Raw genomic sequence first — 21,495 nt, 5'->3', positions numbered from 1 at the left:
AAGAATTTTATGAGGGTGTACAAAGATAGCCGACGGCTACACAAAATTACAGAAACAAAACAAAAATGGGTTCGAGATATTAAATCAATTGGTCCATTAACAATAGTTTGATTAATAATTTATTTTATCATGGGAACATTACACAAACCCTTATAGCTTGGCAAGGGGATTGAATTCACAACTCAGAAAACCCTCTCAAGAAAGAACGGAAAATCAAATAAACAAATTGGACGTTTTTTCCTTCACAACGGACTCATATTTATAATCCCTAAATGCCACTTAGTTTTGTCAAACTTAACTCCACTTAAGAAGCTTCACCAACACATCACTTTATAGCATATAATAGTAATTAAAGTGCTAGCGTAATAATGAACTATAATATTTAATTAATAAATATGAACCCACACAATAAATAGCCCCATCCAAACCAGGTGATGATTAACTGTTAGTGCCACCATTGACATTGCCAAATATGGCATCTACCCAAATTAGAATTACTAAAAATAGTAAATTCACAACTTAGACCCTCAATTCTCATTGTCAGCTCATGAGGGTCGCTTTGATGAACTGACTCAAATCAACTATAGGAGCTCACCAAAAATGGGGATTGTTTACCGTATAGGTAAAGAAAATGAACGCATACAGACAATGAACACGAACAACAGAATTATATTCGCAATAGTAGATGAATGATGCTTTACAATGATCCCAGACGGGCTATAAATACTACCGCCGAACCTTCCCGAAGGAGTCCGTCGGCCACAATATTACATCCGCTACAAACTATTTACCCATCGGCTACAAATTAGAAAACACCGCCGGAACCATCCAGTCCCACACCATCCCCCCCAAAAAACAGTCGTCTCCTGACGACTAACAAAATTAGGAGACAACTTACAGACCACAGAAGAAATACTAGAGAGAAGGGGGCATCCCAGAAGTGTACTGCTGGCGACGTAACTCGTACACCTGCTTTGTCCTGATGCGGAGATCTATCTGAATCTGAGAATTAACTTCGACGGCCTCCTTTAGAAGAAGCGCCGCATCCATGGCCTGCCTCATAGCTAAGTGCATCTCGTGCTCAGACGCATCCTTATCTTGAACGACTACCTCCGTACCTTGCTTAGCGACGTCCCTCTCCTGCACCACTGCTGCCAAATCTGCCAGGAGTGTTGCCCTCTCTACGGCCCATGCTGCCTTCTGGTCGGCCAAGTCGGCAGCAAGCTTCTGTCTAGCCTCAGTCTCAGCTGCCAATGATCTCTCTGTTGCAACCCTGTCCGCCTCCGCATGCCGACGACCATAGTAAACATCTTTGTATAGTCCCACAATCTCATGTGCTAGCTTCATCATAGGGGTGTCACTGGGTCCCAACTCCGGCTCAGTGGCCCAATCTGCCAACATCTCAGTTGTCTCTGTCGCCGACCAGCCCCTGTCTACAAAGCAAGTCTGAAATCGCCGAGGACAAATCCCACGGATATACGCTCTGATCAAGTGCCACTCCCTCCGCCGAGTCAAGGCCTGAATTGCCATATCATGTCCCTTCTTCAATGCAGACTTCATAGTCCTGAGGTAATCCCGACACCTGTCCTCATCCGACCCATAGTCCTCCTTAGCGAAGGCCTCCAACAACCATTCTGCATCACTGTTCTCCTCCTCATCAGCAGGAGCCATGCCCACATCTGGTGCCACCTTCTCTGTTCTTGGCGCAACCACGGCATGTGGCATTCCCTCCTCCTGAAGTTGAGGCTCTACTACTGCTGGTGATGTTCTTGAACGCCTAGGAGATTGAATGGACGGACCCCGCTTCGCCGGAGTGAGTCGGAACTGCTGCCTCAGAAACTCACTAGCTCTATCCATCACCTCCGATTGATCGCACTGCGCAAGCTCCATGTTCTCCTCCTGTACTGGCTAGGCTGACTCAGCCTCTGCTAAAAAAGATGATGAAACAGTGACCACTGCATCACAATCAATGACCTCCAATCGAACCTGCGGCTCAGACTCTGGCGGTGGCAACTGTGCTCTTGGTGGGACAGTGACAGTGACATCTGCTGGTACAACTGGAATCACCTCCGCTACAGTCGTCGGTAATGACTCGGCGACTGTCCGTGGGACAACATCCGTCACTGCCTGTGGGACCACCTCTGTCACTGTTCGTGGGACATTTGCCTCCGCTGGAGGAGTCATCAGGACGGGGCACTGCGCTGACCAAACGCCGAAATGACTGTCGAAAAGGTAGTCAAGTGCGCCAAAGTTGACAGCTGAGGTGGGGTAAAGAATGTGGGCCCACTACCCGCTGCCTCACCATCAGCTTCCGCCGAAGTGCTCACCTCTTCTTCCACGGACTCAGCCTCGTCACTCATCGAAGTGCCCTCCCGTCCGCTATCTGTCTCTCCGGAAGCAGCCAATCCGCGGAGTACTTTCTTGTGACCTGATGCTGATCCTCCGATATCTAAGTGTCGCCAGTAGAATACGGGAAGCTCCCTGTCTGCCAACTTGCCCCTTGGAGGAGCCTCAAAGCCATCCATTGGAATTTGACTAGCTGCAACCTCTAGAAACAACCCGATGGCATGGTGTAGCATAAAAAATGTTCGGTGCTGAAGCGTCATGAATTCCTCCATCCTGTCAGCAAGTACTGAGGCCCAATCATATACTACTCCCTGCATGATACCATTCATAAACACAATCTGCGGCAATGCGATATCTGAGGCCTGGGTGGCGCCTGTCAACCTGCTCTTGATGACGTCCATGATACAACGCCAATGACCCTCCCGAATAAAGTCTCTACGAAGCCCTCTGCAAATTTGTCCCCTGTACCGCTATCTCCCTTTCCACGGGTATAAGGTCCTTGCACACTAGATCTATCCAATGCTCCTTCCGTTCCCGTGACAGTTTATGATTCTTGATTTCCACTTTCCTCCCATCGGGGCCAAGGATGCCGAAAACCCTAGTGAAATCCCTAGGTTTAAAAGATACTATCAACTGATGCTGCTTGTACAGGAATGTACTCGTTCTGCTCCGAGCGCTATGTCTTTATCATAGTGCGCAATATTGATTCAAACAACCGGATGGAAAAGATGGGAAGCTGAATAGCCCAATGTACCTGTGCCCTTATCAAAATCTATTTAATTTGGTCTGCCTCAGGGGTCTCCTGCCACCACTTCCGGCACTTGCTTCCACTAAGACTCTCAAACTAGACGGTAAGTGAGTTCCTCCTTGGTCTTCTGTTTCTTGCTACTGGAACTGGAAGGGCCTGCAACTCGAATTCCCGATGCCAAAACTCTTGAATTCTTTTCCATGTTAGCTGCCAACTGACTCTTCCACGGCTTACGCTTGCCTGCCGATTCCATATGAAGGTGGCCTCTTATTTGCTATTTATTATATAGTTCCGCTTACTCCCGCGGTAACCCAATAAAATTTTGCGGAAGACTACCTGTCCAATCCCTTGCAGGCCAAGAAGAAGAGAAATATGTACAAAGTGTATTTAGAGTATCCGGCAAGGGATCTCGTCTAGAGGAGAATGTGGACTCCACAATTTTATTACTGTTGTACAAAATCTCCCTGCGTTGTCACAAAACCGCCCTCTCGAGAAGAAACCAAACCTTACGCAGCCTAGTGTACAATCTTGATGCCGTTATCGCTGACTCTAACTTTGAACAACGCATTAGACAACTATATCAAAATGTTGTAGATGGCAATTTTCTCTAATCGTGAACTATTAAGTCCATCCAAATATTGCAGAGCTTCAATAAAACTTATATAATTCCATGTTGCGGGCCTTCAAGTTCACCAACGGTTGAGGCATTTCTTTCCAACTTGTGTAATTTGTACAAAATCTGCAACTCGTGCAATCTCAGGCGGAGTTCTTCTTGCCAGCGGAGACTGGCCGCGGAAGAGATTTTCAGCATTTTATAAAGTATGTTTAAGCCTGCGGGGCTTGCTTTGGCGGAGGGCGTTATATTTTGTGAGCAGAGGATGCGTGGCTTTTATTTTCGGCAAAGAACTTTAGCCAAGTTTTATGCCTGCGAACCTTTCCTTTACCGTCGGAGACTGTTATAAATTTTGGAGGAAATGATTTTAAGCCCGTGGGCTTTCTTTGGCGGAGGACTAACATAGCTTCATGCCCGCGGACAGCTGCCCGCGGGTCTTTTAACAACCCGCGGACAGATTGTCTGCGGGGACATTCTTTTTTTTAATTCCCGCGGACAGGCTGTTGCCCGCGGGGTCTCTGACTCTGCCCGCGGACAGGCCATTCCCCGACAACAGCGCCAAATGTTTACCGTATAGGTAAAGAAAATCAACGCATACAAACAATGAACACGAACAGCAGAATTATATTCGCAATAGTAGATGAATGATGCTTTACAATGATCCCAGACGAGCTATAAATACTACCGCCGAACCTTCCCGAAGGAGTCCGTCGACCACAATATTACATCCACTACAAACTATTTAATTGTCGGCTACAAATTAGAAAACACCGCCGGAACCATCCAGTCCGCTAACAGGGATATTAGAGTCCTCCCTCCCCAAGATTGCTTGTCCTCGAGCAATCTGACAACACACTAGAACCTCTAACTGTTGGAAATATTATGACAGGCTAAGTTACTGAGAGAGGAGGGGTAAATCAGTAACTTATAAAACTTTATCCTTGATTAGCAATTAATCCTTATGTATATTCTGATCCAATTGGATGCATGAGAAACTAAAAACATGAAAGCATACACAACACTTTAACACAAGATTTGGTAACCCAAAAGCCTTCCAAATAGAAAATAAAATTGGAGTGGGGATGATACCCACAAGCTTTAGTACTGCAGTATAAAGTTGGCTTGTTAAGGCTTACAATAATCACTTCTGATGATCTACCCTATTAGGAGCAATAAGGACTACTAGGTCCACCTTGCAAAAGGATTTACAAACGTACAATGAAGTATGCACTCGGTAAATAGATTTACATAAGACTATTAGGTCTACCTTGTTAAAGGATTTGACTAATCCACCTGTTAGGATAAAGTAGTAGTTGATCTCTGATCTGCAACTTTGTTTGCTAAATGAGATTCCTTTGAGTGTACAAATCACCTTTCTGTGATAGATAAATCTTTGCTACTCCTTATACTAGTGTAGCCTTTGAAATATGCTCTTTTGCACTTCTCTAATGATTACATTACTTCACTATGGTATATTGGTGTGATGCAATACATTACATATATACCAATCCAATTACATAATTACAAAGTCGGCCATAATACAAGTTTACACAAATATTACAAAGTCAACCAAAGTGTAGAAACTTGAGTTCTGAAGATTGACTAGGTGAGGTTCTGATACTCGACATCCACTATCAATGCTCGGCGTCATCATGCACTCGGTAGATGTATAAGCTTGGTCCATACTGATCACTTCCAAGTAGTCTTGAACTCGGTTTGCACTGGTGACTCGGCGAATACTGTGAAACTCGGCATATAAACTGAATCACTTGATTCACACTGCATAGCTTGGTCAATGCTATCACCTCGAGCTTAGTATAAACTGAGTCACTTGATTAACACTGAGTAGCTCAGTCAACACTAGACTTGCATCACATCAACTGTGAACTCGATAAGCATTGCACAACTCGGTTTGCACTGGTAAACTCGGCATACACTAAGATGCTCGGTTTACACTACTGATCATCACCTTAGTAGTAACTGCTTAGTGCAAACTAAAATTTGTCCAAAGGACTCAATAGCAACTGTAGAACTCAGTAACAATTGAAATGCTTGGTTTAACACTGTTAACTGTATAATATGCTCGGTATAAGCTTACAATCTGTATAAGTGTATGTTTCTAATAACAAACATGACTGAAATGTCAACAATCTCCCCCTTTGGCATTAGTGACAAAATCAATTATCAGTCAAAACTGAATTCAAGAATATCTTTATCCATCACCTTATGTCTCCAACTCGGTAGAGTATACCGTTTTTGAGATTTTTCAAAATTGATTTTGTAAAGGATACATTTCTATACATGGTAATGCTCCCCCATACATAATATACAGTATACTATACATACAATATACATTCTCTTTTATAATCTACAATTTTCTCCCCCTTTCTCTTTTTACATTTTATTCAATCTTCTCCCCTTTTATATCTTCTTATATCTTCTCCCCCTTTTTGACATTAATGCCAAAGATTTATGCTATATGTATTTACATAGTAATGCCAAAATGAGACAAGAATTCTGAGTGTAACTTTAGGATAAGTGCCAAAGTCTTGTCCCAATTCTCTTGCAAGACATTACATGTGTGCAATACAATATGCACTTCTACTGACAATTCAATCATGTGGTCTACAATGGAGAAATTATTGTCATGGATGAGCATTTTTTTAATGTGCAATATGCTTCTGCAGTGCATCCATGTTAGGGAGAATCATATTTTGAATATCTATCAAAGTTGATCTGATTCTTGCTTCTTCTTTGAGCAGTTCTGCCTGCATATCTATCAGAAATCTAATCCTGTTGAAGTGAGCAGAGCTAGAACTTAGGTCGAGCTGCAATTTTTGTGCACTTGTCTTCAAATCTTCATCAATTTTAGACAATTTTCCTCTTATTTCTTTTGTGAAAATTGATGTATCACATAATTTACCAAAAAGTAAAGATACATTAATGCAAGAGGTTTCTAGAGAGCCTAAAATAGTAGATAGCTCTACTTGATGAATGGCAATTTGTTGGGCAAAAAATTCTCAAACTTTACCCTCAAACTTTTTCTCGGCTTTTTGCAATAATTTATCCTATCCATCCAAATCTTCATATTTCTGGACTGCCTCTGCCAACCAGTACAAAATTGGTTGAGAAGTATCATCCTCTATACTTAGAGCCTCTGCTAGAATGTTCTTGGCATCCTCAATGATCTTAAACTCTTTGTTTCTTTCTTCTCTTAGCCTTTTCTGTTTGGCTTTCTTTTGAAGAAATTCACCAAAAATTTGCATCTCATCTGGATTTAGATTTCAGATGTCCCATTTAGGAATGACAATCTCCTCATCAAGATCTATATCCTCCTCCTTTTCTTTGCCTTTACCCAAAAAATTTATACTCGGTTGAGGCTTGGTCTCAACTGTCCTTGCACTTATTGCTCATGTACTAGGAATGGAAACAACTGCTGAAATAGTATGACTTGCTGCAAAAATGGATACTGCACTCATTGAAATACTGGTGGTAGGAATACTTGCTGTAGCCAAAATTGATGTAAAGGGTAGAGCTTGAAGCTCGATAGATGAAGTTCTTGGCACTTCAGTCAATGATTTGCTGCGCTGGACTGGTGCAAAGATTGATTGAGTGCTTGTGCTTGCAATGTTGGTCACAATCAATCCTGTTGAGGCTGTCTCCAAGATTGATGTTATCAATGTTTTTTTGGGAGAATGAGGAAGTGAGGCTATGACCGCTGCAACAATCTTAATTTCGTTGGTCTCCTCAGTATCTTGTATATCTTCCTCGGTAGCCTCTTGCTCCTATTCCTCTTCATCATCTATATTATCAAAATGAGTTACCTCTTCGTCATATTTCTCTTCATCTTTCTCCTCTTGATCATCATCATCGTTATCACTTACACTTACCAACAAAATCACTCGGTTTGTGAAGAAGATAGACATTCTTCCATGTGTTTGTAGCGTTCTTCACAACATGCTCAATATCTTTCAATAGAATAAGACAGGTATTGAATCTTAAGGTTAACTTTTTTTTTTTTCTTCTTCAAAGATTCTTTTACCTCCTTGTTATTTAAATTTGGCATAAGTTTCCTTAAGGTCTGCTCATATATGTCTTTTGCAGTTTGCATTGCATGTTCCCATCTTGGCTTAATTTTGATCATCAATACATCTGGAATCCACTGAGTAAGTTGATCAAGTGAGTGTTTCCACTTACCCATCTTGGATATAAATATATCTTCAATTTTCTTATGCTCATCAGTAGTCCTGGTCTTATATTTTAGTGCTTTGAAGTTTGTAATTCCAAAACCTGATACCAATTCTTTCATTCTTTCTTCAAATGTGGGTGGAGACCTCTTGAAAATTATGTCTAATCCTTCTGTATCTGCTTTCTTCCTAGAGGATCTCCTTGTGAACATGGCAGTGGATGTCTTGGCAGGCTTGGTAATGATTACCTTACCCTTTTTCTTTAGTGGCTCCTCTTCCTCTGATTTTTCTTCATCCTCACCTTTTCCTTCAGTTTACAAGAGAGTAGAACTAGTTTTCAGTTTAACAATCCTCTTCTTACCCTTGTTAATTGCTTGAGCGAGCTTGATCTCTAGTTCTATTCTAGCCTTTGCCTCATCACAGGTGCCAAAGTAAGCAGGCTTAGGATCCACTAGCTCATTTATCAATGCCCCAATTATGTCTTTGGTTTCTTCAATATTCACCTCATATCCAAGAGGTTTTACCCATGCAATTCTTGGCCTTACTGCCTGAATATACACCTTGTGATTATCTACCATAAAACAAACATCATGTTTATAATCCTCAACTAGTTTCCTAGAGATTCAGAATCTGTTATTCATTTTCTCTTTAAATGCATCAAAGTAGTTGTCCATGATACTTGTATAATTCTCTCCCATTTCAACAATGTATTCATTAATTTGATAAAGGACTGGCACATCTTTCCTCCAAACAACAATATCTTTTATGGAAAGAATTTCTGAACATAGAAAAATAAACATGTCAAGAGTGAGCAAAATTTACATGGATTGTTCTTTCAAGTCCTGATGTTCTCCATGTTTTAGTTAAACTGGTTCACAAATAACTCGGCAAGGTCAAGAGAAAGGTTATTCTTGACTACCTTGTAAGCCAAGTCCACAGCTTCACATGACACACTGTTCAACCTGCTAGAGCTGTATATCTTGTGTGTGATGATGTGAATGTCGAACTTTAGTTCCATCTCGGTCACATTGCTTATTTTCATTCCCCTTCCATCCCACTCGGCAAGGGTTTTCTTTTCCAGTTCAACCTGAGTTAGGGTTTTGGTCGTTTTGGCTTTTGATAACATGGGGAGACTGGTGATCCTATGGATCATCTTCTTTGTGATCAAAATTGGTTGCTCCAACCACAACTGACCATTATGCACATGATTGAGGATGTATCTTATCCACTTAATTTGAAATTCTTGTGGCATATGTGGAATATGTGTTAAACCTTTAGCTTCCAGATGTTGGTGTTCAGGTTTCAACACGCCATTAACACACAATTTCTCTAGGGTTTCGTCCATTTCCAAAGTACCAATATCCTAAATTGCATATTTGAAATGAGAATGGATGTCGTTGATTAAGAGTACCTTTGGAGCAATTTGAGATTGCACTCTGCTTAGATGTAGGGTTTCCCCAATGGTAGGAGTAAGCTTGAAATCTCGTGCCTTCCATTCCACACCTCGAACCAACATGTTTGAACCTCTTTTTGCCTTGCTGCTAATAACTGCCATCTTCGCTCGGTAGGGTTTGAGAGAATTCAAAAACTTTTGGTAACAATTCACTCAAATCGCTTGAATAATCTTGAAGATCGCTCTGGGCAAATAGCTCTTGAAAATTCACAATGAAAAATGACTTTGATTTCACTCCTTTTATCAAATTTCACCATAAATGCCTGGTACGAATGTTGGATCAAATTGATAGACTGTCATCCACTTCGCTTGCATTGAATACTCGGTGGAGTCTTTCGTGAGTCGGTAACCATATAAGTGTTTACCGCATGGGTAAATAGATTAATGCATACAGATAATAGACAAGAACAGTAATACTCCGTTTATTATTCGTATATGCCAAAGACATTACATTATGCTCATGATGATGATTACAATGACCCAAGAGGGTGTATATATACTTTCCGAAGAACCTTTCCGTAGGGGTCCGTCGGCTACATGACAAGTACCGAAGGGCACGTCGGCTTCATAACAAGAACCTTCTCGAAGGCCCCCGTCGGCTGATATACAATTTTACCGACAACAATTACTCCCAACCTCATTCAATGGAGTCTGTAACCCGACCTTGCTCAATAAGGAACGTAACTCTGTAGTAATTAGTACCGCTCGCTTAGTGATCTTTTTGCATCTTCAATGCTGATATGGATCTTTTGTCCTATCAACTGGAACTGATTTAGGTGTCTTCTTTTGTAGCCTAGTTCTAGTTCTCCTTTAAGAAATCAAGTGGAAATGGTGGAGTCACCCAATTCTTGAGTGACTTGATCATTGTTGCTTGGACTTGCGTTCTCGGTAGACTTTGGAACCCATTGCTGTCTCATTTGTTTTCTGATGTTATCAACTTTTTCCTTCTTTTCATCTTCTATTCTTCCACTATTCATACAGTTCTTGGCAAGATGACCAAGTTCCGTACAAATGAAACATCTTTTGGTAGTATTTCTTTTCCTCATGTGATGCTTTACACAATTCATTCCAATTTGTCCAAATTCTCCATAGTAATGACATCTGCACCAAGTGTTATAATCCGAACCAAATATAGCTTTCACAATCTGTTCTGTTGGATTCAATATCTTAGTTTTGCATTCTAATGACTTGTGTCCGTGCTTCTTACATTTGTGACATTTCCCTTCAAATCTTGGTTTTTCTTTGCATTCATTTGGTCTATGACCATGCTGATTACAATTGTAGCATTTTTCATTGAATTTTATTTTCCCATTGCTCCAAAATTTGTTTGAAGTATGACCTATCTTACCACAATGACTACAAATAGGTTTTTGATTATTTTGAGCTCCTTGCTTGGATGATTCACCTTCTTCTATATATCCAGTTCCTGTTTTTCCTTTTTGTCTATAATGACTTTGCTCATTCAATCAATTCATGTCTGCTTGGGATTTCATCATGATTAGTTTGTCTTTCAATGTTTAGATCATTTTGCAATCTTTCATTCTCTGATCTTAGGTTCATGATTTCTTCATTTGCATTGGTGAGCTAATCAATGAAGTCTGCTTGTTGAAGGGATAGGTGCTGAATTTCATTGTTCTTTCCTTCTATCTCTTCTCTTATCTTGTTTTTCTCTTCCATGACTTCGCATAATCTTACTCACTGAATTTCTTGCTCTCTTCTTAGTATTCTTACTCCTTCTTGAAGAGTACCATTCTGTTCCAATAGTTATTTGATTTCATCAGCTTCATCTAAATTGCTTGAATGAATGTCTTCAATTCTTTCTTCAATGTAGAGTGAATCATTCATCTGAATTGCAAGACCTTTTCTTCTTTTCAAGGATTGAGAGAGTTCCTCTTTTCCTTTCTTGAGTTGTCCAATAGCCAATTTCAAATCTAGCTTCTCATTGTCAATAGCCCTATCAAGTCTGAATAACTCCATTGTCTTTGATCTTTGCTCAAGCTGTTAAACTTTTTACTGAGAACCACAATGCTCTGATACCAATTGTTGGAAATATTATGATAGGCTAAGTTACTGAGAGGGGAGGGATGAATCAGTATCTTATAAAACTTTATCCTTGATTAGCAATTAATCCTAATGTATATTCTGATTCAATTGCATGCATGAGAAACTGAAAACATGAAAGCATACATTAGACTTTAACACAAGATTTGGTAACCCAAAAACCTTTCAAATAGAAAGTAAAATTGAGGTGGGGATGATACCCACAAGCTTTAGTACTGCAGTATAAAGTTGGCATGTTAAGGCTTACAATGATCACTTCTGATGATCTGCCCTGCTAACGGCAATAAGGACTGCTAGATCCACCTTGCAAAAGGATTTACAAACGTATAATGAAGTCTGCACTCAGTAAAGAGATTTACATAAGACTGTTAAGTCTACCTTGTTAAAGTATTTGACTGATCCACTTGTTAGGATGAAGCAGTAGCTGATCTCTGATCTGCAACTTAGTTTGCTAAATGACATTCCTTTGAATGTACAAATCACCTTTCCTGTGATAGATAAATCTTTGCTACTCCTTATACTGGTGTAGCCTTTATAATTCGCTCTTCTGCACTTCTCTAATGATTACATTACTTCACAATGGTATATTGGATGTGATACAATACATTACATATATACCAATCTAATTACATAATTACAAAGTCGGCCACAATACAAGTTTACACAAATATGACAAAGTCGACCAAAGTGTAGAAACTTGGGTTTTGAAGACTGACTCGATGAGGTTCTGATACTCTGCATCCATTGTTAATGCTCGGCATCATCATGCACTTGGTAGACATAGAAGCTCAGTCCATACTAATCACTTCCAAGTAGTCTTGAACTCAGTCTGCACTGGTGACTCGACGAATACTGTGAAACTCAACATATAAACTGAATCACTTGATTCACACTGCATAGCTCGGTCAATGCTATCACCTCAAGCTCGATATAAACTGAGTCACTTGGTTAACACTGAGTAGCTCGGTTAACACTAGACTCGCATCACATCAACTCCGAACTCGGTAAGCACTGCACAACTCGGTTTGCACTAGTAAACTCGGCATACATTGAGATGCTCAGTTTACACTGTTGATCATCACCTTAGTAGTAACTGCTCGGTGAAAACTGAAATCTGTACAAAGGACTCAGTGGCCTCTGTAGAACTCGTTAACAACTGAAATGCTTGGTTAACAGTGTTAACTATATAATATGCTCGGTATAAGCTTACAATTTGAATAAGTGCATGTTACTAATAACAAACATGATTGAATTGTCAACACTAACAAGATCCCATATGAAGAAGCACACAACATCCTTGTCATCACTAACCAACTTTTGTAACATCATCACCCATACAACTGATTGAATGTGCCAAATTGAATCAAATCTGACCGTAAATGTCACAGGAGTGAACATCTTATACGGAAGCAACTCAGTAAGCTTACAAAGCTTGCATCCCCAACTTGGGCAAACTGAGTTGTCAAACACACTATCTGACACGTACAACTGAACTGTGCACTTGAAAAGGATCATGCACATGAGAGTCAACAGTAAAACCATATATACTTGGCATTATATACACATCCCGAAACTCTACTATGAGCCATTTTTGAAATCCTAACGCATTGAAAGGATCCCAAATATCGATCTCAACTTCACCATCAACCCCTACAAAAGATGTAGCTATAGAAAAATTGGTGCTACATAGAGTTCTCTCTTAATCTCTGTTGGATGGATATTTTGCAGTTGACAATTTTGGGTAAAACTTCAATCACAAAATAGGATGACCAGCGACAACGTGTGAGACAGAGTCTCTCCTACCTTAAAGGGAAGGCTCCCCCTTCTCACCGTTCCTTGAGTCAACCCAAGGCAAGCGAGAAGTCAAGAGATTTTATAAAATGGGTGTTACCAATATCTTCTTATCTTTCAAGAAAGAATACACTTACTTGTGGAACGAATAATGGGCAAGGTGAATCTCTAACTACATTTGTATCAAGAGCTGGAAACAGTGATACCAATAAACCTTCACTAACTCAAAGGCTAGCTGAAAATGTACTTGTTTGGCTCTAAGTCCGGTTGTACTTCTATATGAAAAAGCTTTACAATTAGAGCACAAAGACTCCTAAAAGTAAGAATAACTAAACTATTTTGCAAATTAAGAAAGAAGTATAAGCTACAAATAAAGCTTCTAGCTATACACTTCCACAATTGCTCCTGATCAAAGCTCTAGCTCCAATTGTTTCTTAACTCTTTTATATTCAATTCACAAGATACAATTACCAAGAACACAAGATAACATGAATCAAAGATAAATTAGATGAATTATAGATTAAGCTTATAACTCACACAAGTAACAATCTCATTTAATCAAAGTCAAGTCTTAAATGCTCCTTTGTATTTGCTTTTCTCTCAAAATAGTGCTACACAAACAAAGTTCTGCTGGCACAATTTCTCCAGAGTTGTCTTGCATAAAGATAAAGATGATTTTACAATGAGGGAGCACTCCTTTATATAGGCACAGGAGTTGAGAAAAAGGTGGAGGAAAAAGTGGGAGCAAATCAACCAACTTTGACCCGATCTAACTAAAAGAAAAATAATTGAGTTACGTGCAACTGCACATACAACTCGCATTATGTTTACCGTATGGATTAATTAAGCAATGCACACAGGAAATTGATACGAACACCGAACAGCAAATAGCAGAACTTCTATTATTATTCGCATATGCCAACTATACATTATGCTTTTCTCATATGATACGATAACGATATGATAAGATCCCTTACAATGCTTCCTTAAGGGGTTATAAATACTTTCCGACGAACCTTCCCGAAGGTATCCGTCGGCCAAGTACATTATACCCATTACAAACTGTTTTACCCGTCGGCTACATAACAATACTTCTACCGAAGGGACCCGTCAGCCGATGCACAACTTCTGCCGACGACACATTACATGTAAGTACACATGTAAGTCGTATAAAATGTAATTACACATTTTCATGTAATAGATTCTCTTCAATTACAAACATGAAAGAAGAAGAAGAAGAAAGATGGAAGAAAACTGAAACAATCCTAGGGATGTCCAAAAGGCCTCGTGTAATGTCCCTTCTCTTTGGGGACATTCGAAACATCAAGAAGAGATGTATTTACAATATTAAGTTTGACAATGTGAGCTGGAAATTTATTATTAAAGGTCAAGTTAAATATTCCACGTGGTCACAAGATGATGAGGAGAGATAAGATGAAAAACCCAGAAAGGAAGTCGAAGGGTCACTGTTGCGAGAATAAAAGGAGAAGAGACCTCTTCCTTTTGGTATGCTTGATTTTATGCTTCAATTCAGTTTTCTCTCTTGTGAGAGTTTTAAAAAAGCTTCAGCTTTCAGCTAGTTTGAGGACGTAGCCCCTCATGCTAGCAGACAAAGGACGCAATCCCATTGTCTCGGGAAACATCAATGCAGGTGTTTCAATTGCACTTACAGGTTCTTGTTCTCGCATTCCAATCTGACTGTTAATATATATTTAAGATTGGATTTTTGTACTGGTTATTGTATTGCTGTTGTAAAATGCAATAACATATTTTAAGGAGTTATAAAAGTTGTTGGTTTTATCTTACCGGTTTGTAACACATTATTATATGCTCAACATTTTGGATATTATTATGAAATAACAAGTAATATTCTTGTGGAGAATTCTTTGGGTTTTATTATAGCATTGTATTCCTTTGCCTAAATCTAAGTTTGAATGTTATACTCAAGAAGAAGTTAGTCAAATATCTATTGGGGTTTCTACAGGATTCCATTGTTCTGAAATACATCTGCAAAGTTTTATTTTTGATTATATTGTTAAAAGAGAAATCAATAAATATCCGAATCAGAACATTACAGTGGTATTAGAGCTGGTCTTCTTGCTAGCCTGAAAGGTTACATTGAAACAATGATATTCTTTTTTTTTTCTAGAAGAAGAATAGTGCGATTAGATTATCACTATCTATAGAAACTAAAATATTGTGCACAAAATTATGGAGTTACAGATTACAAAGGAATTAATATGCATGTACAGCTCTCAAGGGTATATCAAAAGCAAAAGTGTATAGAAACATTAGTTTCAAAATCCACTGGGCTTGACTATTGATAATCTATTTAGAACGACTGAACACACTTTGGTCAATACTTGTCGATATATTATAGTACCTATATCACACCTCTGTTTTTTACTTGAAGTTAAAGCAGAAAAAATTACAATTAGTATATATTTTAGATGTGGTCGTTATACCACACAGGAGGAGAAACTCTCATTAATATCTTCAAGTAGAGTGGTTTTAGTAACAAATTTTCTGTGCAAAGCCAAAGTTCTTGAAACAAAGATTTTCAAATGATGTAGAAGATTTAATATTTTTTTTTTCGAGCCTTCAAAGGATGTCGGTCTAGTTTCCAGAGTTCAAAACTTGATCCTATTCGAAGAATGGTAGGTCGACTGTTGTTGGAATTTGTAAAATGACTCTTAAGGTTTGAGAGATCTTCATTGTCTTGAAGAGATAATTCGAGAGCCGAGGATTCATGTTGGAAGACTACAAGTACGACCATTAAATCTATTGGCAGACAAAGTGTAGTCAAGGACAACCATTTCCTGTTGTCATTCTAGTAACGTTGTTGTCAATTGCAACATTGATTCATAATCGTAATAGTGGGTGCTTAGCATCTATAGACTTTGGAGGGAAGTGAACGAATTAAAGACGGATTCACCATCAAAAGAGAAATCAGCAAATGGCCCATGACTCTCCTTGAGTTTTCACTTTTAGCAAGATGCCTTGACATTATAGAAGCCTGTTCTTGAATGATACTACAGGGCCAGGAAGCAAAGAGGTTGGGCAAGAGCTGTTAAGCAACTATCAAGAATGTCTAAGTGTTACTCTTCATCAAGAGCTTCTGAGGATTAAAAGAGACACCTTCCGGATACCTGCAAATACCTCAATATACGCAGATTGTCAAGAATTGAGAAGCAACAGTTGTGAGCATCTCAATGAGCTGACAGTTATGCAAATTACAATCCAATACATTACCATGGTTTAACCACAAAACTGCATTTGATGGTTTGGGTTCAAGACTCGTAAGCAACCATATCTCACTGTTACGGGAGACTCAGAAGATAGAGCACACCTAACATCGTGATAGCAACAACCGTTACAGGCAAAAGAAATTCCTTGATAACTATTAAAGTCCGAGTTTGGCTGAAGAAAGTCAGAGGTCAAGATGATATACCTGCCAAATATTGACAATGTAGAGCTGTGGTTTAATGTCAAGTGGAAAAGTGAGTGGAAGAGACAAATTATGATATCTATGGTATGGAAGACGTAGTGTCATAGTTGTTGATGTAGAGGAGAATACTCAGCAGAGCATAGAGAGAGAAAGGTTCTTCGTTCTAAGTCGGGGTAAGACACCGTTGGCAACATCCTTGAAGTTTGGTTGTATACTATCTACGTATATATTGCTTGAGCATAGGAGTGACGACAGAACTAGGATAGTTAGTTACTCCTTTCAAAGGAAACTACGTACGAGCACAAGTGATAGAGAACCCATGGCATATCAAGACAATAAGCATGGGAAGTTAGAAATATTGCAGGGTGGCATTGTGTGGTTAGGAGTCAAGGATTGTTGCTGATAGTAAGGAGATTTTCGCAAACATCACTGGGTCGTCAGTCAGCACAAGCTATGTGTAGCAAAAGTTTGGAAAGTCATGAGAGGTACAGTCGGAACTAGTTATAGGGAAAGTTGACGAAGTATTCACTGTATTGGTTTATGAAAATAACATAGGACTTGCAAACAACACAATCGAGACCCTTCAAGGGCATCTCCAAAACATTATTGGGTCTATATCAAACTCACCCAAATTTTTCTAAATTAACTTTCTATATGTTGATGCATAGTTACTTGTAATGTAAACATTATTAGTTCAGCATAGTGATACTATCTTGGTTTACTATTATAAATACCAAGTGTTATTGCAAACATTTGGAGTCAAGTCCTCATTGATTAATATCTTTAATCCACATTTGAATACTGAGACAGTAGAGTGGTAACTTGGTGGTAATTGCTCAAGAGCTTGTTTTCTTGCCAACTATTCAACAAAAATTCCTTTTGGTCCAAAACCCATAATTTTTACCAAATCTAGCAAGGGATATTACAGTGGTAAGGGACATCAAGGCAATTCTGGGACAATATAGCTGTTTGTCGGACTCACAGTAACAGGATAACAACATTCAGCAATGGGAAGAGATGTGAACAAAATTCTGAAAGGTACTATGACACTACAAAAACATTTAGCCCGGAATTCTGACTCTGTTGTAAAAGCAGAGATACTCGACATTTATGGAGAGTATAAAGAACTTCCTATCTAAATTCAGAATGATTTATCATTCAAAATGGATTTGAGCTATTATTGTGATTTCTTCTTGAATCTTTCATAGTTTGCATACAGATTACTTTGTAACAATTATAGGCATGCTATTGTCTCACCCTTTGAAACTTCGAACAGAAGAGTTGTTTGAAGACCTTTTCTAAGTTTCATCTTGTTGTATGAAAGGTATGGATTTGTTGTCCTTATTGTGATTCATCTTGAGTCCTAATTGAGAACCCTTCAGTTTTTAAGCATCTACAAAATGAGTAATTTGTTATCAGAATTGTCTCATATTTGAACTGTTTCAGGAAATATCAATCTCATTTCAAGTTTGGTGATATCACCTTAGTCTTAAGTTTTAATTATGTTATCCTTCTATCTCTTTCCCTCCTAAGTTTTAACTTATGTTTTAAGAGAAAATAGGTGAAAGTGTCTCATAGGAACTGGCCTAGAGCCTAGCGATCTACTCCGTTTTTTGGGTAACCCACAGACCTAGGAGTATTTCCATGTTTCTCGAAGTAACTGGGTTTTAGAACTCAGTCTGGGTGCAACTTTTAGAGACAACTTCTTACATGTTTGATTTGCTCAAAGCTGCATTATGGGAGTCTACCCTTCTCTCCATTCCCCATCGCACCTCATCCCTTTCCTGTAGCCCTAGGTGAAGGAGCACTTGCCCCATGAATCAGTGGTTTGATGAGGATTGCAAGTTGTTTCATCGTTCGGCTCACTCAATTTTCTCCACCCTTTCCCCATTGTTTTCCCAGTTGAGGCTTGCCTAAGGCCGCCTACTTCACCACAAGAGGCGAACTTTCTTCACAATGCAGGGTAGATCCCTTTGTGCCTCTCTCCTATAGACTTCAAAGCTCTTCTGGCACATCATGTTTCCTCTCCACCCTCCTCCCGTTCCACCCTGGCCCACAACCCCCTTGTTTCTCACACCTCCACTCTTTATGAGATCCCCGGCTAGTCTCGTCTCCACCTCAACCCCCTACCTCATTGTTGCATCTTCACGTTCTCCAACATTAGTAAGGCAATCAAATGCACGAATAGTAGCAAAGTTGCCGACAAGGACTAGTTCCAAAAAGAGCTCTACAAGGTCGGTACTACAGTTTTGGACTCCTTTCTTATAGTGCTCTTCAAAAAAGTGGTTTGTACTAGCTTCCCTAACTCTTGGTCACAACATATTATCTATCTGATCTATAAGACTGAGTCAGTCTCGAGCCCCGACAACAAGAGGACCATCAAGATTGGGCATAGCTTTGCCAAACTTTATGCCATAGTGCTGAATATTATCTTATCCAAGGAGCTTGACTCTCGGGCTAGTGGACAGGCAGGCTTTTGTACAGATTTTCAGACATGGACCATATTTTGACTCCACGGACTATCATTGAGGAGGCTGGACACTGCGTGACAAAAGTCTACAACTGTTTTGTATAATAATCTTGGATTATCTCTTTATACACCTCTAACATTGCTCCCACTTCTTTTCCAAAAATATCTTGTTAGGATGTTGCACTTTGTTAATGTGCATTTAGGCTATGTTCTATGTGAACATTAATCAGATCAACAAAATGAAAGCCAGCAGATTACTTCGAGAAAGAAATTAATAACATCTTTTTAACCTAAAAATTCTTTATCCTACTACCTCTTCTGTTTTCTAAAATGACCTTCTTTTCAAAGAACTTATTTATAACATGGTATTAGCCTTGGTGAATTGCTATTTAGTCATTGAAAAATAACAATTTAGTTTTTCTTTTTCTTTTTTCCAAAACTGTGTCATCCATACCTGTAATAATATTCACAAAATAACAAAGGGATTTGAACAAAAGAAATACCTATTAATACTATATTTACATGATCTCAGCATCAAGAATTAAATAAAACTAGAACTTTAGTAAAATTGAATGTCATATCTAGAACCTTTGTAGAATAGTAATGTTAAAATCACAGTGAAGCTCCATAATGATCATGGTAATACATTATACCTGTAGCTGTTATCTCCATTAAATTAGGGCATATCATATTAACCAAGACATCTACCGTATCTTCATTTTCATGTGAATCATCACTTCTTTCCAGGGCAAAATACAGGCATGGCTTAAGATTGTCCATTTCTTTCGATTTTTTTCCACCACCGCATCCTTCACTAAACCATCCAATTATGATAACAATTGATTAGTTTTAGTAAACAATAGAATACCAATTTGGTTAAAGCACAACTCTCAAAGGCATAAGAATAGTATATTAACGATTAAAACCCATAGTAATAAATGCATCATATCAGCTAATTGTTTCTTCAGTTTTTTCAATTATTTAAAAGAGATACAACCAATATTAACAGGTAACTAGAAATTACGGAAAATGCTTGACAACAAAAAAGAGATTAGACAGACCAATAAAAAGCATATATAACAAAAGGTTATATTTGTTGACAGTAGAAGTTTTCAAGAAGCAAAATTTAAAATAGAGATCACAGATTAGTGTCGATTGAATAAAATATCATAGATCAGATAAGGAACATATTTGCAAGCGTCTAGGTTGCTCAAAATATCTAAACAGCCTTCCCTGTGCTAAGCATAATCATATTAAACACCTTAAAAGTTTAAGCTATCCATCCTAAACAATGATAGTTAACTCTATTAGAAAGATAAATTAATTATCCTCAGTACTGTAGCTGGGTCGGCACAGACCAACTGCCCAGGCCAAACAACACCACATTATTCACATGTTTCACCTGCTTGTCATTTATACTGCAACCAGCTATGTTCTGCAGTCTTCTTAGCATTTAATATCTATTTGCCTATAAATCTAATAGATTGGGCCTGAATTCTTCGGAGCCCATATTTAGGTTTCTCCTGTGTGCCAGTGTTTTCAACTTGGTATCAGGGCAATTGTCTTTTCATCTTCGTATCAGAGCCATGAATGAAGACTTGGGAGTGCCATTGCAAAGTGAGCTTAGTATTGGAATTGAAGGATTAGGGAGATTGCTGAGAAAGAGCAGCCTAGTTGGAGAGTAGAATAATCTTCTGAAAGCACTATTATTGTGTGGAGTACAGAAGTCAAAAGTGCTGAAGTTTTGAGCTGTGCATTGCTGCTGTTATTTGGTTCTGATCATAGTAAAGACTCTATTTTAGGCTCTATTGGGCAAGGTGATTGCATATAGTTAATTGAGCGGTGTGTCCAAAATGAGCATTTTATTGAGTCATTGGAGATGTTTTAAGTAAATGCAAGCATTGTGTAAAGTTACCAGTCAAATATTAGTGGTATGTGGAGCACATCTGTGCAAGAGGGAGTGCCAAAGAGTGCATACTACATCCTTGTGAGAGAAGAGCATGGGAGTTATCTCATGGCGAGGAGGGGTCAGTTTTGGAAAGGAGGGGTCAGTTTTGGAAAGTGTTTAAACCAAACAAGTTTATCAGTTCAAGATGAGCTGACGGTGCTGAAAAGATTGCTGCAAGGAAACTAGAGAGAACATTTATGGTAAGACATCGACAAATATAGTGTGTAAGTTCATTTTGATTTGTGTTCTAATTGAGGTATATAGTTGTAGTGGGTGAATGAATCAAGTACTTGTAGTTATATATACTAGTTGTAAGAGTTTGTTGTGAGTGCACCGTTTGCAAAGTGTTGAAGTTGGTGGTGAGAGAATTGGTCTATTGTTGTCAAAAGTGGTCATATTAAAGATGATTGCTCAATGATCAATGATTCTA

General features: G+C 38.9%; 1 protein-coding gene and 1 long non-coding RNA gene across 3 annotated transcripts in view; one reads left to right on the top strand and one right to left on the bottom strand.

Moving 5' to 3' along the window:
• The window catches only part of LOC149551996 (DNA-directed RNA polymerase V subunit 1-like), a 383,310-nt gene that overhangs the window by 145,152 nt on the left and 216,663 nt on the right, over window positions 1–21,495 (bottom strand). The window contains exon 14 of the mRNA XM_089787485.1: window positions 19,771–19,931. Within this exon, the coding sequence (XP_089643611.1) occupies window positions 19,771–19,931 (161 nt within the window). The remainder of the gene's footprint in view (window positions 1–19,770; window positions 19,932–21,495) is intronic.
• LOC149551999 (uncharacterized) overlaps window positions 1–21,495 on the top strand; it is a 236,598-nt gene that overhangs the window by 144,408 nt on the left and 70,695 nt on the right. The window lies entirely within an intron of this gene.

The sequence above is a fragment of the Cupressus sempervirens genome, chromosome 6 (genome assembly GCF_028749045.1).
Source record: "Cupressus sempervirens isolate cs-2001-9-10 chromosome 6, ASM2874904v1, whole genome shotgun sequence".
In the NCBI taxonomy this organism is placed as follows: domain Eukaryota; kingdom Viridiplantae; phylum Streptophyta; class Pinopsida; order Cupressales; family Cupressaceae; genus Cupressus; species Cupressus sempervirens.
Note: the sequence above shows the minus strand (reverse complement) of the source record. Positions and strands in the feature narration are given on the sequence as shown.